Source organism: Coregonus lavaretus (genome assembly GCF_964263955.1).
Source record: "Coregonus lavaretus genome assembly, chromosome: 30".
Taxonomy (NCBI): Eukaryota; Metazoa; Chordata; class Actinopteri; order Salmoniformes; family Salmonidae; genus Coregonus; species Coregonus lavaretus.
The window spans coordinates 38,389,165-38,407,670 of NC_140017.1; the positions used below are offsets into that span (position 1 = coordinate 38,389,165).

General features: G+C 40.2%; 1 protein-coding gene across 1 annotated transcript in view; it reads right to left on the minus strand.

The window, feature by feature from the left end:
• Positions 1–1,714: 1,714 nt before the first annotated feature.
• LOC311105506 (uncharacterized protein) overlaps positions 1,715–18,506 on the minus strand; it is a 46,018-nt gene continuing 29,226 nt past the window's right edge. Inside the window, exons 11-14 of the mRNA XM_084147677.1 lie at positions 18,215–18,250; positions 3,150–3,194; positions 2,513–2,603; positions 1,715–2,236 (exon numbers count right to left, since the gene is read on the minus strand). Coding sequence (XP_084003803.1) covers positions 2,049–2,236; positions 2,513–2,603; positions 3,150–3,194; positions 18,215–18,250 — 360 coding nt within the window. The 3' untranslated portion in view covers positions 1,715–2,048. The remainder of the gene's footprint in view (positions 2,237–2,512; positions 2,604–3,149; positions 3,195–18,214; positions 18,251–18,506) is intronic.

Below are 18,506 nucleotides of genomic sequence, written 5' to 3' on the forward strand. Positions count from 1 at the left end.
GACAGGGAGACAGGCAGACAGGCAGACAGGCAGACATGGAGACAGACAGACAGACAGGCAGACAGGGAGACAGGAAGACAGACAGACAGACAGACAGACAGACAGACAGACAGACAGACAGACAGACAGACAGACAGACAGACAGACAGACAGGCAGGCAGACAGGGAGACAGGGAGACAGACAGACAGGGAGACAGGCACAGCAGACAGTGTGTGTGTTTAGCACAATAGGAAAGGGAAGGGAGTCCTTCATACTGACCACAGCATGACATCAGGCTGTATGGTTCATTGTCAGATGTTTCTAAATAGAGGAAGGGGAAATATAGACATTAATTACATAAAGGAAATTAACTAGAGTGCTCAGTTAATGTTAAGCAATGAATTGAACGATTGTTTTCCACAGAGGTAAAATCTAAGGCAGTATGAATACATGTTAATTAAATGTGTACAACTAGTGCCCAGAATAAATAATACAGTACTAGTATATTTGTAAAAATGGCACATCCAGTCATGGAATATGTAGATGATTACTTTCTGCAGGCTTTTTTGATAGTACATCTTTCCATTTCCATTTATCCCCTGACCTCCTCTGCCCTCTCAACACACACACATATGGGCATACGCATGGGCGCACACACGCAGACAGGGAAAACAAAAAGAAATGGAGGAACTTATTCAAGAAAGATCAAGTGTAATATAATGTAAAAATAAAGCGAACTCGATGGAATTTCGGGGAAAATGAAATGATACCAAAAATAATTTACGGAGTCACCCATGATTCACCAAACAATATTTTGAAAGAGGAAGCAAAGTACTCTAAGCATATGTTTTCGTTTCAGTCTCCTCCATCTCCACTAACTGAAGTTAATTGTATGGATGTTTTTTCTATTAATAATGTAAAATTAACAGCTGGACAAAAAGACTCATGTGAAGGCCAAATTACAGACGAGGAACTTCTGGACGCAATTAAAGCCTTTAAGTCTGGGAAAACTAGAGCTGGATGGCATACCAGTGGAGGTATACCAAACCTTTTTAAATGTACTCAGAGGACCGTTATTAACATGTTTTAACCACTCCTATAAAAATGGTAGACTATCAGATACTCAACAAGAAGGTCTGATTTCATTATTACTGAAACAGGACCCAAGTGGTAAATATAAAGATCCAGTCCATTAAAAAAATTGGAGGCCCCTTACACTTCAGTGTTGTGATGCAAAAATTCTAGCATAGTGCATAACACATAGAATTAAAAAAGGTATTGTCGGATATTATTCATTCTAATCAGACAGGTTTTTTACATGGACGATACATTGGAGATAATATAAGACAAGTAATGGAAACAATAGAACACTATGACAAATCTGGGAAGCCAGGCATTGTATTCACAGCTGACTTTGAAAAGGCTTTTGATAAAGTACGACTGGAATTTATATATAAATGCCAGGAATATTTCCATTTTGGAGAATCTTTTATACAATGGGTTAAAGTTACATATAGTAACCCTGAGTGTAAAATAGTAAATAATGGCAACTTCTCAGAAAGTATTAAACTGTCAAGAGGAGTAAAACAAGGTTGTCCACTATCGGCATATCTATTTATCATTGCTGAATGGGAGAAACTCCCCAAATACAGCTGTGCCAAGCTCATACCTAAGAAGACTCAAGGCTGTAATCTCTGCCAAAGGTGCTTCAACAAAGTACTGAGTAAAGGGTCTGAATACTTATGTAAATGTGATATTTACGTTTTTTATTCGTAATACATTTGCAAAAATTTATAAAAACCAGTTTTTGCTTTGTCATTATGGGGTATCGTGTGTAGATTGATGAGGGAAAAAAACAATTTAATACATTTTAGAATAAGGCTGTAACGTAACAAAATGTGGAAAAAGTCAAGGGGTCTGAATACTTTCCGAATGCACTGTATATATATTTACGAAACAATATATGGGGGATTGGAAATGATGCAGACAATTACATTGATGGAAGATACAATCTATCTGCACTTTTAAAGCTGATCAACCCCCCCCCAAAAAAACACTAATTGGTGTCTTAAAAATGACCTCGTCTCTGTCTGACCACCACTATAGGGAGATTGTTTCCTTGGGAACGGGAGGAGAGTTGGAGAGGCTGAAGTCGTCTGGTCTTGATGGTGGACTCGGCCTGTCTGGTCCTGATGGTGGGGAAGGAGAAGGAGTCTGGTTGGCTCTCCAGTCCAGAGCCTGACTCCACTGGACTCTCTGCATTCAGAAAAGGACAATGGTAGAAACCATGACAACAAACATTAGAGTCTCACTCTATCCTCTGGACCCAATCAATACTATTATGCAAATCATGTCTTCCAGAATCAGAAACCCCTCCACCTTTACCGTGGATGCCAATCATGTCTTCCAGAATCAGAAACCCCTCCCTCTTTACCGTGGATGCCAATCATGTGTTCCTGAATCAGAACTCCCTCCCAATTTACAGTGGATTCCAATCATGTGTTCCAGAATTAGAACTCCTTCCGCCTTTACCGTGGATGCCAATCATGTGTTCCAGAATCAGAACTCTCTCTGCCAGGATCTTGAGAGCTTCCCTCAGCTGCTGCACTCCCTCAGCGCCCCCCTGAGAGACAGACAGAGACACACACAGACACACTCCCTCAGTTCCCCCCTGAGAGACAGACAGAGACCGACACACTCCCTCAGTTCCCCCCTGAGAGACAGACAGAGACCGACACACTCCCTCAGTTCCCCCCTGAGAGACAGACAGAGACCGACACACTCCCTCAGTTCCCCCCTGAGAGACAGACAGAGACCGACACACTCCCTCAGTTCCCCCCTGAGAGACAGACAGAGACCGACACACTCCCTCAGTTCCCCCCTGAGAGACAGACAGAGACCGACACACTCCCTCAGTTCCCCCCGGAGAGACAGACAGAGACCGACACACTCCCTCAGTTCCCCCCGGAGAGACAGACAGAGACCGACACACTCCCTCAGCGCCCCCCTGAGAGACAGACAGAGACCGACACACTCCCTCAGTTCCCCCCTGAGAGACAGACAGTGACAGACAGAGACAGACACACACTCAACTCCATGGGCAAAAAGAGCCATAAATACTCAGTGGAGCTGCATATAAACATCTACTGATGTCCAATACAGTGCATACCTCAGGCAAACCCTCTCCTGGCTCCCCCTTCTGCCCAGACTGCCCCTGTAAACACATTGACACATACATTATCATTACAGAGGCAACAGACACGCACTATACTACCTACAATACGCATAACATCTGAGTGTGGTGTGAAATACTATGTGCAAGACTAGGAGGTCAAATCCATGTATGTGTGTTTATGTGTGTGTGTTTATGTGTGTGTTTATGTGTGTGTGTGCGCGTACCAGGGTTTCTGTTAGGAAAATGTGGTGCCAGATAACGTGACTGGGAATATTTTAATTTACCGGCCATTTGAGAAATGTACCGGTCACATTTGCATTGGATGCATCACCTATTAATGCCTCCATCCACTGTGCTCAGAATGACAGAAATCACATTTCGATTATAGTAATGCATCTTAACAGAACATGCAACTCATGTAATGATGCAGCCAATAAAATATAATTTTCAAACATTTGCCAAAATGCAATTCGCGGGAAAACACCATTCTCAACAGCGCATATGATAGCGGTTCCATGTGGGACAAAAAATAAAATCTCTGTTAGAAACTTAGAAAGAAGGGCAATCTAAAGATGCAACAACTAGGATTGTGCCTTTGGCTTCTGGACAATGATAGAAAGTTGATATGAAAACCAATAGACCAGGAGAGAAATGTCATAGCGGTCGGTCCGATAGGGAAGAAAATGGAAATAAATTTGCCAAAATTATATAATTACTCCTGTCTATACAGAAATAAATAAAAGAATTCAAGCATGACTTAGACACAAAGGAATCAAGGATCATTAGCTTCTTTAAAAAAATAACTATGGATTGTTTCAAATCACAAGCTCGTAAGGACGCAAGCTGGCAATTTGGGAAGCCTGCCATTTGGGAAGCCTGCCATTTGGGAAGCCTGCCATTTGGGAAGCCTGCCATTTGGGCTATTGAGTTGTTGCTGTCAGAGAAAAGCATATAAAATATGTGTGAAGATAATGTGTCTTTTTTTTATTTTTTATATATATATATATATATATTTTTTTTTTTTTTCTTTGGGGGGGAATGGATCAGCTTAATATTGCAGATATATTGTATCTTCTATCAATGTAATTGTCTACATCACTTCCAATCCCCCATGTTTTTTAAACATTTTTTATATATATATTCCCCTTTATTACCCTTCAACCCCACCATCCCTTCCCCACCTGGAGCAAACCAGCGAACAACAACGCCCAGGCCTCCACTTCCGGTCTATACTTACTATCTACACCTTATGGACAGAGTTAATTTTACAATAATTATATATATATATATATATATATATATATATATATATATAAATATATATACACACATATTTTTTGCTCCTGAACTTCTTCTACTCTCAACCTCTCCGATCATTTTCATGATGTCCATCCGGTTTGCTTCTAAATGCCATATCTTTCTAACTGTGCTCTTTCCCAAAAGCTCCCAACATACAACCTATATACTTATTATGGACACAGTATGCTTACATTATTAGCTATCTTTGTTATTATTTGTTGTTATGTGTTATTAGTCCCATCCTTCAACTCTATTCAATACCTCCCATCTATCTCTTAACACCATCCATATAGGATTTCTATTTGCCATATATATTTCAACCGTACTGTGATGTTTTACAAAAGTTCTGAACCTTTCTATTCTCATTGCTTCTACAGATTGTGAATTAAAAATAAACATTTTTGCTAAAAGTATTACTATATTATTGATTGATTGACTATGACTTTTCAGATCACCCAGTAATGCTATCTGCAAGGTTAGTTCCAGGTAAATATTGCAATCCTTTAGCCATTCCTGGACCTGTGTCCAAAAACAAGCTACAAATGGACAGAACCAAAACAAATGATCTAATGATTCTGTCTCTTCACAGCAAAATCTGCAGAGCTGGGAAGATTGTATCCCCCATATAAATAACATTCTATTGGTAGCAAGAATTTTATATAATAATTTAAATTGAAAGATTCTAATTTTTGAATCCGGTGTCGTTTTGCGTGTCAGTTCATAAACACTATGCCATGGGATCGGTACGTCAAAGATCTCTTCCCAACTATTTTGCAATCTATATGGGACGGCTGTCAATCCTTTGGTCCTTAAGTGAAACTGATATACTTTTTTATTTATCACAGTTTTCCTTAACCAATTATGTTCTTTAATGCAAGGCCGACAGACAAGTTCTTACTTTCTCCCCCTTCAACTTTCCTCTTCCACTTTTGCGGTAAGGCTGCAATTATTTGGTTGTAATTTTGGGTAGAGCAGACATTTCCATATGTTTTTGTTAGCTGCATGTGCGACATAACTCCACCAGTCCTACCGATGATATCATTTACGAAGATTATACCTTTTTTAAACATTCTGTCAAAAAATAAAGGTTTTTTGTCAATTAGTATATTTGAATTTAACCACAATATTTGTTGCATTATTTGTTCTGTCGTTTCTGGAGGATTAAATTGAAATTGCAACCAACTTTCTATGGCTTGTTTTAGAAATAGTGACATTTGGGAGATTATTTCCTTTTCAAATAACTGAAAGTGAGAGGTTGTAATCTGAATAAAGGGAAAAAGGCCTTTCTTGAACAGTGGGTGAGACAATCTTACTAATTTGCTTGAGAACCAGTTCGGATTTAAGTATAACTTTTGGATGACTGAAGATTTTAGTGATAGGTCTAATGCTTTAATATTTAATAATTTCTGTCCTCCGAATTCATATTCATTATATAAATATGCTCTTTTAATTTTGTCTGGCTTGCCGTTCCAAATAAAATTGAATATTTTTTTCGAATATAATTTAAAAAACTGTTTGCTAGGCGTAGGCAAGACCATAAGCAAATAGGTAAACTGGGATAATACTAAAGAGTTAATCAGGGTGATTTTTCCACAAATTGACAGGTATTTTCCTTTCCATGGTAGTAAGATCTTATCTATTTTTGCTAACTTTCTATTAAAATTTATTGAAGTGAGATCATTTATTTCCTTTGGGATATGTATTCCGAGTATATCCACATCACCATCAGACCATTTTATTGGTAAACTACATGGTAATGTAAAAATTGTATTTTTTAGTGATCCAATACGTAATATAGTACATTTGTCATAATTTGGTTTTAATCCAGAAAGGTTAGAAAATTTATCTAGATCCTCTATGAGGCTGTGGAGGGATTCTAGTTGTGGATCTAAAAGAAACTATGAATCATCTGCGTACAATGACACCTTTGTTTTTAAGCCCTGTATTTCTAATCCTCTGATATTATTATTGGATCTGATTTTAATAGCTAACATCTCGATGGCCACAATAAATAGATATGCCGATAGTGGACAACCTTGTTTCACTCCTCTTGACAGTTTAAAACTTTCTGAGAAATAGCCATTATTTACTATTTTACACCTAGGGTTACTATACATGATTTTGACCCATTTTATAAGAGATTCTCCAAAATTGAAATGCTCCAGGCATTTATATATAAACCCCAGTCGAACTTTATCAAATGCCTTTTCGAAGTCTGCTATGAATAGCAGGCCTGGTTTCCCATATTTTCCATAGTGTTCTATTGTTTCCGATACTTGCCTTATATTATCTCCAATGTATCTTCCATGTAGAAAACCTGTCTGATTAGAATGAATAATATCCGACAATACCTTTTTAATTCTATGTGCTATACATTTTGCTAGGATTTTTGCATCACAACACTGAAGTGTAAGGGGCCTCCAATTTTGTAAATGGACTGGATCTTTATATTTTCCACTTGTATCCTGTTTCAGTAATAATGAGATCAGACCTTCTTCTTGAGTGTCAGATAATCTACCATTTACATAGGAGTGGTTAAAACATGCTAATAACGGTCCTCTTAGTATATCAAAAAAGGTTTGGTATACCTCGATTGGTATGCCATCCAACCCTGGAGTTTTCCCGGACTTAAAGTCTTTAATTGCATCCAGAAGTTCCTCCTCTGTAATTTCACCTTCACATGAGTCTTTCTGTGTGGCTGTTAATTTGACATTATCAATAGAAAAAAAATCTCTACAATTAGCTTCAGTTAGAGGAGATGGAGGCGACTGAAAAGAAAACATATGCTTAAAGTACTTTGTTTCTTCCTTCAAAATATCATTTGGTGAATTATGGGTGACTCCGTCAATTGTAACCAGTTTCATTAAGTTCTTTTTGGTAGCATTCCTATGTTGAAGATTAAAAAAGAATTTTGTGCATTTTTCCCCATATTCCATCCAGTTTGCTTTATTTTTATAATATATTACACTTGATCTTTCATGAATAAGTTTTTCCATTTCTTTTTGTTTTTCCTCTAATTTATTCTGAGCCTCTATGTTACAGTTTTTATTGCCATCTATCTGTTCTGTTAGACTTTCTATTTCCTTTCTTAGTATAAACTATTTTGACCTAAATTGCTTTTGTTTTCGAGATGAGTACTGAATTGCATGGCCTCTAAAGGCACATTTAAAGGTGTCCCAAACAATAAGGGGATTCGCTGTACCTATGTTATGTTGGAAAAAGTCAGTTATAAATTCCTTTGTTCTAATTATAAATAAATTATCATCCAATAGGCTTTGATTAAATTTCCAATATCCTCGCCCACGTGGAAATTCAGTCAGAGTAATGTATATGCCTATTATATGATGGTCCGACCGCATTCTGTCCCCTATCAACACTTTTTTTTACTTTTGGTGCCAACGAGAATGAGATAAGAAAGAAGTCAAGACGACTAGCTTGATTCAGTCTCCGCCATGTATATCTCACTAGATCAGCATATTTAAGCCTCCATATATCTACTAGTTCTAATGTATCCATGACATTCACAATTTCCTTAAGAGCATGTGGGTGATTGTTTGTGGTGTGATTTCCTTTTCGGTCCATTGAGCTATTTAAAACAGTATTATAATCCCCCACCATAATAATATTGTCTTGAGTTGCTTGCAGGCTTGATAATGTATTATATATATTGTCAAAGAATTGTGGATCATCATTATTTGGTCCGTAAAGGTTAATGAGCCATATCTGTTTATGGTCCAATACCATATTTAAAATAATCCATCTACCTTGCGTATCTATTTGGACAATTTGCACATTCGGATCGAAATTACTATTAATTAATATCATCACCCCTTTTGAATTTCTTTGCCCATGGGAGAAGTATATTTCCCCCCCCCATTCTTTTTTCCACGCTACTTCATCTCGAATTGTTGAATGAGTTTCCTGTATACAATAGATATTATATTCCTTCTCTTTGAGCCATGTAAATATTGTTCTTCTTTTGTTATTATCAGCTAAGCCATTACAATTATAACTGGCTATACTTATTTCACCATACACCATAATGAGATACAAGTTTCAAGTCTATTTATCATTATATATGTTTGTAAATTTACCAATAAAAAATAGCGTAATGATTGAGTGTCCATATAGCTGTACCATGATATTTGCATTGCTACGGAGTAACCCTTCAATTGTTCTCCACTAATTCCCCCGCTAAAGCCCCTCCCCATCCCAAGTTGAGCCGTCATCCCAGTGATCAGCATCCCACCCACGTCCCTCCATATCCCTAAGGCCCCGAGAGGCCAGGACCCATCCATCGAAAACAGCACACAGTGCCACCCACAAAACAGAAGCAGATTAACCGCCAAAAGCATTTCCAATGCTTTCACCTCTATATATATATATATCTATATAACTATTTTTTATTTTTTATTATGCATATCCTATTTTCCATCATTATCAATTAATATGCGTAATAATGTCGGCAGTTCACGCATAGGATTCTAACATATAACCCGGATTGCCATTGTATTACATTTAATTAATTGACAAGCAATTATTATCCTAGCAAATAATTCCTGCGGTCCATCCCATACCCCCCCCCCCCCCCCCCCAACATCCCCACCCCCCCACAACAGATGCCAGACATCACACACGCACATACTCACATACTCCAACACACTCAACCCCCCTCCTCCACAATCCACCATAAAATCCGATACTCAACGGCTGTTATATCCCAGAGCCCAACTCGAGAAATAACTTGATCTACGAGTGCACATACAGTTAAAGCTGATTGAGAAAGCATGCAGATTGAGCAGAAATTGATAACAATTGAGATTTGATTAATCTACTTAATCTATGTCAAGTCCTAGGTGATGGAGATCAGATCCACCCTCTTCACCTGAGACACAAACACTCTGATCCCCTGTTGTAACCATTTTCCCAAGCATCTCCATGCGGTCAGACCTTTGATTATTTTGTGCCACCTGGGCCACAATGATAAACCCCCTCTCTGATTGTCCGAGTGTGACCCCCTCCCCATGGATTACTGCAGCCAGTGTTGCCAGCACTGCCACTACCTGGGTGGGCGACCCCACCGGAATCCCCACCGGCTAGGTAAAAGGTCGTCAAGGTTCTCATTAGCAGCTTTGAGAATTTCCTTGTATATTATGCTCTCCCATCAGGGGGCTCTGGCTTTGTAGGACCAACCCTGCCAGGCAGGCTCAGAATCTTGAGGGGGCGGTGCTGCTCAAGTAGGTCTCTGACCGCATTTATTTCTCTTTTTAGGCTGCATACTCACAGCAGGTCCATAAAAGAGATGGGAACTTCTCTTTGGTGTATGGGTCGCTCAGGTGGGTGTCCAGGTTATAGGGTTAGGGATCTTTCCATCATGACAGGACAATGAAAAATTAGATTAGATGTATACTATATTTAAAAATTTATATCCCTCATCTACACAAAATTGAAAGCTATAATGTGTCTTTAGTATATTTAGTATAATTTTCATCATAGGTAAAAAAAATCCAGAAAATCACATTGTAGGATTTGTAATGAATGTATTTGCAAATTATGGTGGAAAATAAGTATTTGGTCACCTACAAACAAGCAAGATTTCTGGCTCTCACAGACCTGTAACTTCTTCTTTAAGAGGCTCCTCTGTCCTCCACTCGTTACCTGTATTAATGGCACCTGTTTGAACTTGTTATCAGTATAAAAGACACCTGTCCACAACCTCAAACAGTCACACTCCAAACTCCACTATGGCCAAGACCAAAGAGCTGTCAAAGGACACCAGAAACAAAATTGTAGACCTGCACCAGGCTGGGAAGACTGAATCTGCAATAGGTAAGCAGCTTGGTTTGAAGAAATCAACTGTGGGAGCAATTATTAGGAAATGGAAGACATACAAGACCACTGATAATCTCCCTCGATCTGGGGCTCCATGCAAGATCTCACCCCGTGGGGTCAAAATGATCACAAGAACGGTGAGCAAAAATCCCAGAACCACACACCTAGTGAATGACCTGCAGAGAGCTGGGACCAAAGTAACAAAGCCTACCATCAGTAACACGCTACGCCGCCAGGGACTCAAATCCTGCAGTGCCAGACGTGTCCCCCTGCTTAAGCCAGTACATGTCCAGGCCCGTCTGAAGTTTGCTAGAGTGCATTTGGATGATCCAGAAGAGGATTGGGAGAATGTCATATGGTCAGATGAAACCAAAATAGAACTTTTTGGTAAAAACTCAACTCGTCGTGTTTGGAGGACAAAGAATGCTGAGTTGCATCCAAAGAACACCATACCTACTGTGAAGCATGGGGGTGGAAATATCATGCTTTGGGGCTGTTTTTCTGCAAAGGGACCAGGACGACTGATCCGTGTAAAGGAAAGAATGATTGGGGCCATGTATCGTGAGATTTTGAGTGAAAACCTCCTTCCATCAGCAAGGGCATTGAAGATGAAACGTGGCTGGGTCTTTCAGCATGACAATGATCCCAAACACACCGCCCGGGCAACGAAGGAGTGGCTTCGTAAGAAGCATTTCAAGGTCCTGGAGTGGCCTAGCCAGTCTCCAGATCTCAACCCCATAGAACATCTTTGGAGGGAGTTGAAAGTCTGTGTTGCCCAGCGACAGCCCCAAAACATCACTGCTCTAGAGGAGATCTGCATGGAGGAATGGGCCAAAATACCAGCAACAGTGTCAAGTGCTGTAGGTGGGTGTAGTGGTGGAATCAAGCGCAGGACACCAAAGTATAGTCCAAAAGACTTTAGTAATATTTCCAACAAGGAAAATATAACCACACTTGCCCGAAGGCGAAATTACGCACGAAGGCGACAAAATAACGGCGCACTACACATGTGCGAAAAATTCTCCAACGTAGTGGAGAAAAGCTCAACCGAGCGAGAATGCAACAAACAAGCAACACTACGACAGCAAGAATACAATAACACACAACACTAGACAAACACAACGAGAAACTTATAGGACACTAATTACGCTAAACGAGAAACAGGTGTCACAACAAACAGACAAAAGCAAACGAACATGAAACATCCAACGGTGGCAGCTAGTATTCCGGAGACAACGAACGCCGAAGCCTGCCCGAACAAGGAAGAGAGGCAGCCTCGGCCGAAACCGTGACAAACAGTGTGTGAAAACCTTGTGAAGACTTACAGAAAACGTTTGACCTGTGTCATTGCCAACAAAGGGTATATAACAAAGTATTGAGAAACTTTTGTTATTGACCAAATACTTATTTTCCACCATCATTTGCAAATAAATTCATAAAAAATCCTACAATGTGATTTTCTGGATTTTTTTTTCTCATTTTGTCTGTCGTGTACCTATGATGAAAATTACAGGCCTCTCTCATCTTTTTAAGTGGGAGAACTTGCACAATTGGTGGCTGACTAAATACTTTTTTTCCCCACTGTAGGCCAGTCTCTGTCCAGAATGGCTCAGCTGTCTCCCACCAATTCTTGCACCTTCATTGTTTCATTGTCTGAATTCTTTAGCCTTTTTTTATTTTATTTTTATTTTTAATAAATTCCCCATTACATATGTCACCAGTAATAAATGTACTTTTAATCCCTGTCATTTGCTTACTTTAATTTCTGTTAATACATGTATTAATTAAAGTAATTTACTGTTCTCATTCTCGGAGTGGAAATGTTGTTTGCAGAGTTCACAACCTGTTACACTTTTGGTTTATTTTGTTAGGTTTTGACAGAGTAAACTCACCGACAACTAGTACAAGCTCAAATCAAGTTTATTCACCCACTGGGTCAAACAGTTGCAAAGACAAACACATGTTTACACAAGCACAAATATTTATACCCTCCTACTAGGAGGAGTCAACTCCTTGTACCTAGACAGCCAATACATCTCTGTTGCTAGTCAGGAACTTAATTGGTTCCTCTCACTGGTGTAGTCATTGCCCTGCCTCATGCTTGAACCTTCGTGGGCATGGAAGTATATGTGTGTGAGATAGTACTGTTTCTTCTCACTTAATCTGACCTGACCTCGGGCCGAATTCCTCTCCTCCCTTATCCACGTCTGTCCTTATCAGTGACTGAAACCAGACTGTTGCCCTATGCCTCCCTCCATAGGATCCATGAGATTTAACAATAATATGTTTGACAGAATGTATTTGTATTTGTAATTATTATGGATCCCCATTAGCTGTTGCCAAGGCAGCAGCTATTCTTCCTGGGGTCAGGCAAAATTAAGGCAGTTTTACAATTTAAAAAACATTACAATACATTCATAAAAGATTTCACAACACACTAAGTGTGTGCCCTCAGGCCCCTACTCCATTACCACATATCTACAACACAAAATCCATGTGTACATGTGTGTAGAGTGCATATGTTATCATGTGTGTGTATGCATGTGTCTGTGCCTATGTTTGTGTTGCATTACAGTCCCCGCTGTTCCATAAGGTGTATTTTTATCTGTTTTTTTAAATCTGATGTGGAATAGAGTTCCATGTAGTCATGGCTCTATGTAGTACTGTGCGCCTCCCATAGTCTGTTCTGGACTTGGGGACTGTGAAGAGACCTCTGGTGGCATGTCTTGTGGGGTATGCATGGGTGTCTGAGCTGTGTGCTAGTAGTTTAAACAGACAGCTTGGTGTTTTCAACATATCAATACCTCTCACAAATACAAGTAGTGATGAAGTCTATCTCTCCTCTACTTTGAGCCAGGAGAGATTGACATGCATATTATTAAAGTTAAAGTTTGCTCTCTGTGTACATCCAAGGGCCAACCGTGCTGCCCTGTTCTGAGCCAATTGCAATTTTCCTAAGTCCCTCTTTGTGGCACCTGACCACACGACTGAACAGTAGTCCAGGTGCGACAAAACTAGAGCCTGTAGGACCTGCCTTGTTGATAGTGCTGTTAAGAAGGTAGAGCAGTGCTTTATTATGGACAGACTTCTTTCCATCTTAGCTACTGTTGTATCAATATGTTTTGACCTTGACAGTTTACAATCCTCAACTTGCTCTGTTTCTGGGTTGGTAACAGACTGATTGGTCGGCTATTTGAGCCAGTAAAGGGGGCGTTACTATTCTTAGGTAGCAGAATTACTTTTGCTTCCCTCCTTCCCTTCCCTGAGGGCACACACTTTCTAGTAGGCTTAAATTGAAGAAATGGCAAATAGGAGTGGCAATATTGTCCGCTATTATCCTCAGTAATTTTCCATCCAAGTTGTCTGACCCCGGTGGCTTGTCATTGTTGAATGACAACAATAATTTTTTCACCTCTTCCACACTCACTTTATGGAATTCAAAAATTACAATTCTTGTCTTTTATAACTTGGTCAGATATACTTGAACGTGTAGTGTCAGCGTTTGTTGCTGTCATGCCTAAATTTGCTAATCTTGCCAATGAAAAAATAATTAAAGTAGTTGGCAATATCAGTCGGTTTTGTGATGAATGAGCCATCGGATTCAATTAATGGTGGAGCTGAGTTTGCCTTTTTTCCCAACATTTCATTGAAGGTGCTCCAAAGCTTTTTACTATCATTCTTTATGTCATTTATCTTTGTTTCATAGTGCAGTTTCTTCTTCTTTTTATTCAGTTTAGTCACATGATTTCTCAATTTGCAATATGTTTGCCAATCGGTTGTGCAGCCAGTCTTATTTGCCATTCCTTTTGCCTCATCCCTCTTAACCATAACATTTTTTCAATTCCTCATCAATTCACGGGGATTTAACCGTTTTTACAGTCATTTTCTTAATGGGTGCATGCTTATTAGTAACTGGGATAAGCAATTTAATAAATGTGTCAAGTACAACGTCTGTTTGCTCTTCATTACACATCACGGATCAACAAATATTCTTTACATCATCAACATAGGAATCACTACAGAACTTATTGTATGACCTCTTATACACTATATTAGGCCCAGCCTTTGGAACTTTGGTTTTCCTAGATATGGCTATTTTATTGTGATCACTACATCCAATGGATCTGGATACTGCTTTCAAGCACATTTCTGCAGCATTTGTAAAGATGTGATCAATACATGTTGATGATTTCATTCCTGTGCTGTTTGTAACTACCCTGGTAGGTTGGCTGATAACATGAACCAGGTTGCAGGCACTGGTTACAGTTTGAAGCTTTTTCTTGAGTGGGCAGCTTGACGAAAGCCAGTCAATATTTAAATCACCCAGAAAATGTACCTCTCTGTTGATATCACAAACATTATCAAGCATTTCACACATGTTATCCAGATACTGACTATTAGCACTTGGTGGTCTATAGCAGCTTCCCACAAGAATGGGCTTTAGGTGAGGCAGATGAACCTGTAGCCATATTACTTCAACAGTATTTAACATGAGATCCTATCTAATCTTTACAGGAACGTGGTTCTGAATATAAACAGCAACACCTCCACCACTGGCATTTCTGTAATGTCTGTAAATGTTATAACCTTGTATTGCTACCACTGTATCATCAAAGGTATTGTCTAAGTGAGTTTCAGAGATCAGAATATGAATGTAATCTGTTACTAGCATGTTATTAATTTAGGCTACATATGTTAACGTGGGTTATTTCCAGCACTTTTCTGGGATGCTTGCTTGTTTTCATTGCTTTACTGGGAAGCTTAGCAGAAGTTGATATTCTCATGTTATTTACGTTAGTGCAGGGTGAGCTGCACACAGTGGACTTCCTACTAGGGCACACCGCCTCAGTGCTAACAGTATAAATCTGGTTCATACAATAGCTGTAGGATCAGCAGAGGCATTCAGGGCAGTTAGAGGGACATAAATTAGGTTACTTACATTGTGTCTTCAATGGCCCTGGTATAATGTACATTTACTAAAGCAATATGATGACTCGGCGACACAATGGTAGGGATTAACTGAGCTGGACTTGGGTCATTGATAAGTCATTGTCTCAACGCAGCCTTATAAAGCTGTGAAAGGATCCAGGAACCCAAATGATTTGGGTGGATCCCATCCTCCTTATAACACGTGTTTTGTTTCCAGAAGGTATCAAAATTGTCAACAAAAGTTACACCCATTGAGCTGCAATAATCACGTAGCCAGTTGTGAAGAGAAAGAATCCTGCTAAAGCGTTCAATGCCACGATTCGGAGAGGGCACAGGGTCAGATATGATGGGTCTTTTAATTGTGTCTAGCAGAGAGTCAATCAGCTCTTTGAAATCCAGTTTCAACAGTTCAGAGCTGCCCTTCATAATGTCATTAAAACCCACATGGACTATGATAGAATCAATGTCCATGTCCTGGCGTAGTACATTCGGGAGCAGCTTATTAATGTAATTTACTCGAGCTCCGGGATAGGACATCGTTTTGCACCAGGAACAATCACATTTCTTACCATGGAGCTGTCCAAAATCACAGCTGGCGAGAAGGACGAGGAAATCCGCCCACTCCCACACTTCACAGGATGGTGCAGGGACGGAAGGTTGCTGACGTCGACTTACAAATCGTAGGGGAAGGAGTAGGAGTAGGCACAGCGGCCACAGACACAGGTACCCTCAGCGACGAAGGTAGCAGGAAGATCAGGCTCCAGGGCGGCGAAACTATTCGTTGTTTGTATCTGCTCCGGGCCTTTCGTTGGGAGTGTAGACTGTTTGTTGATTGCCATGCTCCTCTTGCTGTGCTCCTTCGACTCCGCTATCAGATGGGGGAGGAGAGGGCAGGAGATGGCTCCCTTGGCGAAAGAACTCCGGGCAGCACCGGCCAGTCGGATAACGACAAACGACAAGACGGAGATGCATTCAACAAGCGCGAATGCCGTCCAGCCACCAGCCTATAAAGGTAAACATTCCACTCTGCGTTTTCCCCAGTTTCTTACGTAGGCTGGCGACCTGTGTGATCAAGGAAGCCACCTCAAGCCTATAATCTTCAGCAAGCGAACAATTGTCGCATTGGAACTCTGAGTGATCCAGTTTGTCCCGAAACAAACCGTAGTAGATACAGCTCCTACAGCGCTGGAACCGTTCATTTACTTCTCCAGACAAAGAGGACTCCATTGGAAAACTCATCAGGGACTAACTTCGTTAGCTTGATGGATAACGTTAGCAGCTTAGCTAGGTTAGCGGCTGTTTAAAGGAAATTTTAACCTGTCAGTTAAGTGGGATTCCGGGACAAGAAATAGCGGTCCTAGCTGTTAAAAGCTAACCGCGTTGTGGAATCCATGCAAAAACAAGTTCGGTATTTAAACTTCCTGCCTCCCCCCATTGTCTCACTCAGTAACTTTCCTCACTCCTAGTTCTTATCCACCCTCCATTGACCCCAACATATACTGTACATTCATTATACATGTAAAGTAATCAATACGTTTTAGTATGGTAACATGAATATGTGTATTTCAAGCTAGACTCCAACAATTTCATAACCATCATTTACGAGATCTGTCTTTTTGTTTTTTATTGTCTTTTGTTTGGAGTGCTTCATGTGAGCAATGAGCATGTGTCTGGTTTCTCTGTCCTGATAATGTTGAGCACCCATAGAAGTACCTGGCCTGCTGCACATAAATGTAGCAAGGTTTCTTTTTGTTCTATAGCTCCTCTCAGTAAGCTTTTTTGAAAAATCTTTCCAACAATCTCCCCCTCGATAATCACCAATCCTCAGTGTGAAAGAGCAATGGAAGTCATAGGCCTGCTGCTGCATTGGCCTATAGGCTATGAGTTCCATTGGCTCATTTCTTTAGCTCACGGTGTATCAATGTGTCCATTATTATTGAAGTGAAACTGTTCCCACGAAAATGTGCATATGAAAATCATAACTGCCATGCAGAATGGTAGAAATGGTAGGATAGATTGTAGGCTTCCCCAAACTTGAAACTCACCCGCTGCCTATGGAGTCTTTATAAAAGAATTGCCTCTACGTTTCCATGGTGGGATTTTGCCTATAGGCTACTTTGAAGCAAGGTAAGACATGCCTCATCATATGAAATAAAACATTCAGGTTTTAAACAATTAAGCCTGTTTTCAAAATGCATCCTGCCTCCAGCTCGCTTTGTAAAGTGGTGGGTGACTCGCTGATAGCCTGTTGCCTGCACTTGAATGGTTTAATTATTTGTTACTTTTATTTCGTATTATTTTATATTGTTTTTTTTGTGTGATTTTTGTTTGTTATTCTTTCTTAAAACTGCATTGTTGGTTAAGGGCTTGTAAGTAAGCATTTCACTGTAAGGTCTACACCTGTTGTATTCGGCGCATGTGACAAATAACATTTGATTTGATTTGAATGGGAGGCGCGCTTCAATTACAAGTTGAGAAATAAAAATAGTAGCTATTTTTAATTGTGCACCAAAACTGTTTTTAACACCCGATTGCATTTAGAATTGTTGCACAATGACTGGGCTTATAAAAGCAGGTTTTACTACAACAGCAACCAGCTGAGGAGCAGCAGGAGAAACCCAGCTCAGAATAGGCTCTGGATGCTGGGCATGTGTAATAGTTCTGTTGGATAAATAAGATGCATGATGACTAACGAAAATACACACAGGCCAATTTAATTCCACGATATTATGCAAATGAACCTATAGGCCGCTAAGCATGATGGGCAAATGTATTTCCATAGACTGGTATTCCCATCATTGACTAAAAAGCGTTATTTTGCAATGGGATTTCTCAAATCCCCATCATTTTGGCCGGCAACAGTTTTATCAATCAACTTTCCATTCTTTTTTTTTTATCGGCCAAAAGCTGGCAACTGCCGGCTAACATGGAAACCCTGGCGCTTGCTTGCGTGCGTGCCTGTGTGTGTGTTCACGCGTGAACAGCCTTGCCGTACTCACAGGCTGGCCGCGCTCCCCTGGTAATCCTGGAGGGCCCTGGTGAGAGAGAGAGAGAGAGAGGAACACGGATCAGAGGAACTACTTTCCCCCAAACACCTTCAGATTTATAACATCACTGTCTAATCGCTCATCATCTCCTTGCAGTGCAAGCAGACACTGGTGGCAATGTCACGGGGAGGAATCAGCACCGCTGAGCGTGGCTGCAATGAGTGGTCTGTTTGATGTTCTCACCAAGGGGTCTACCTGGTCACGTATGTGTTGACCCTCTGTTCCTTAATCACAGCAGATGAAG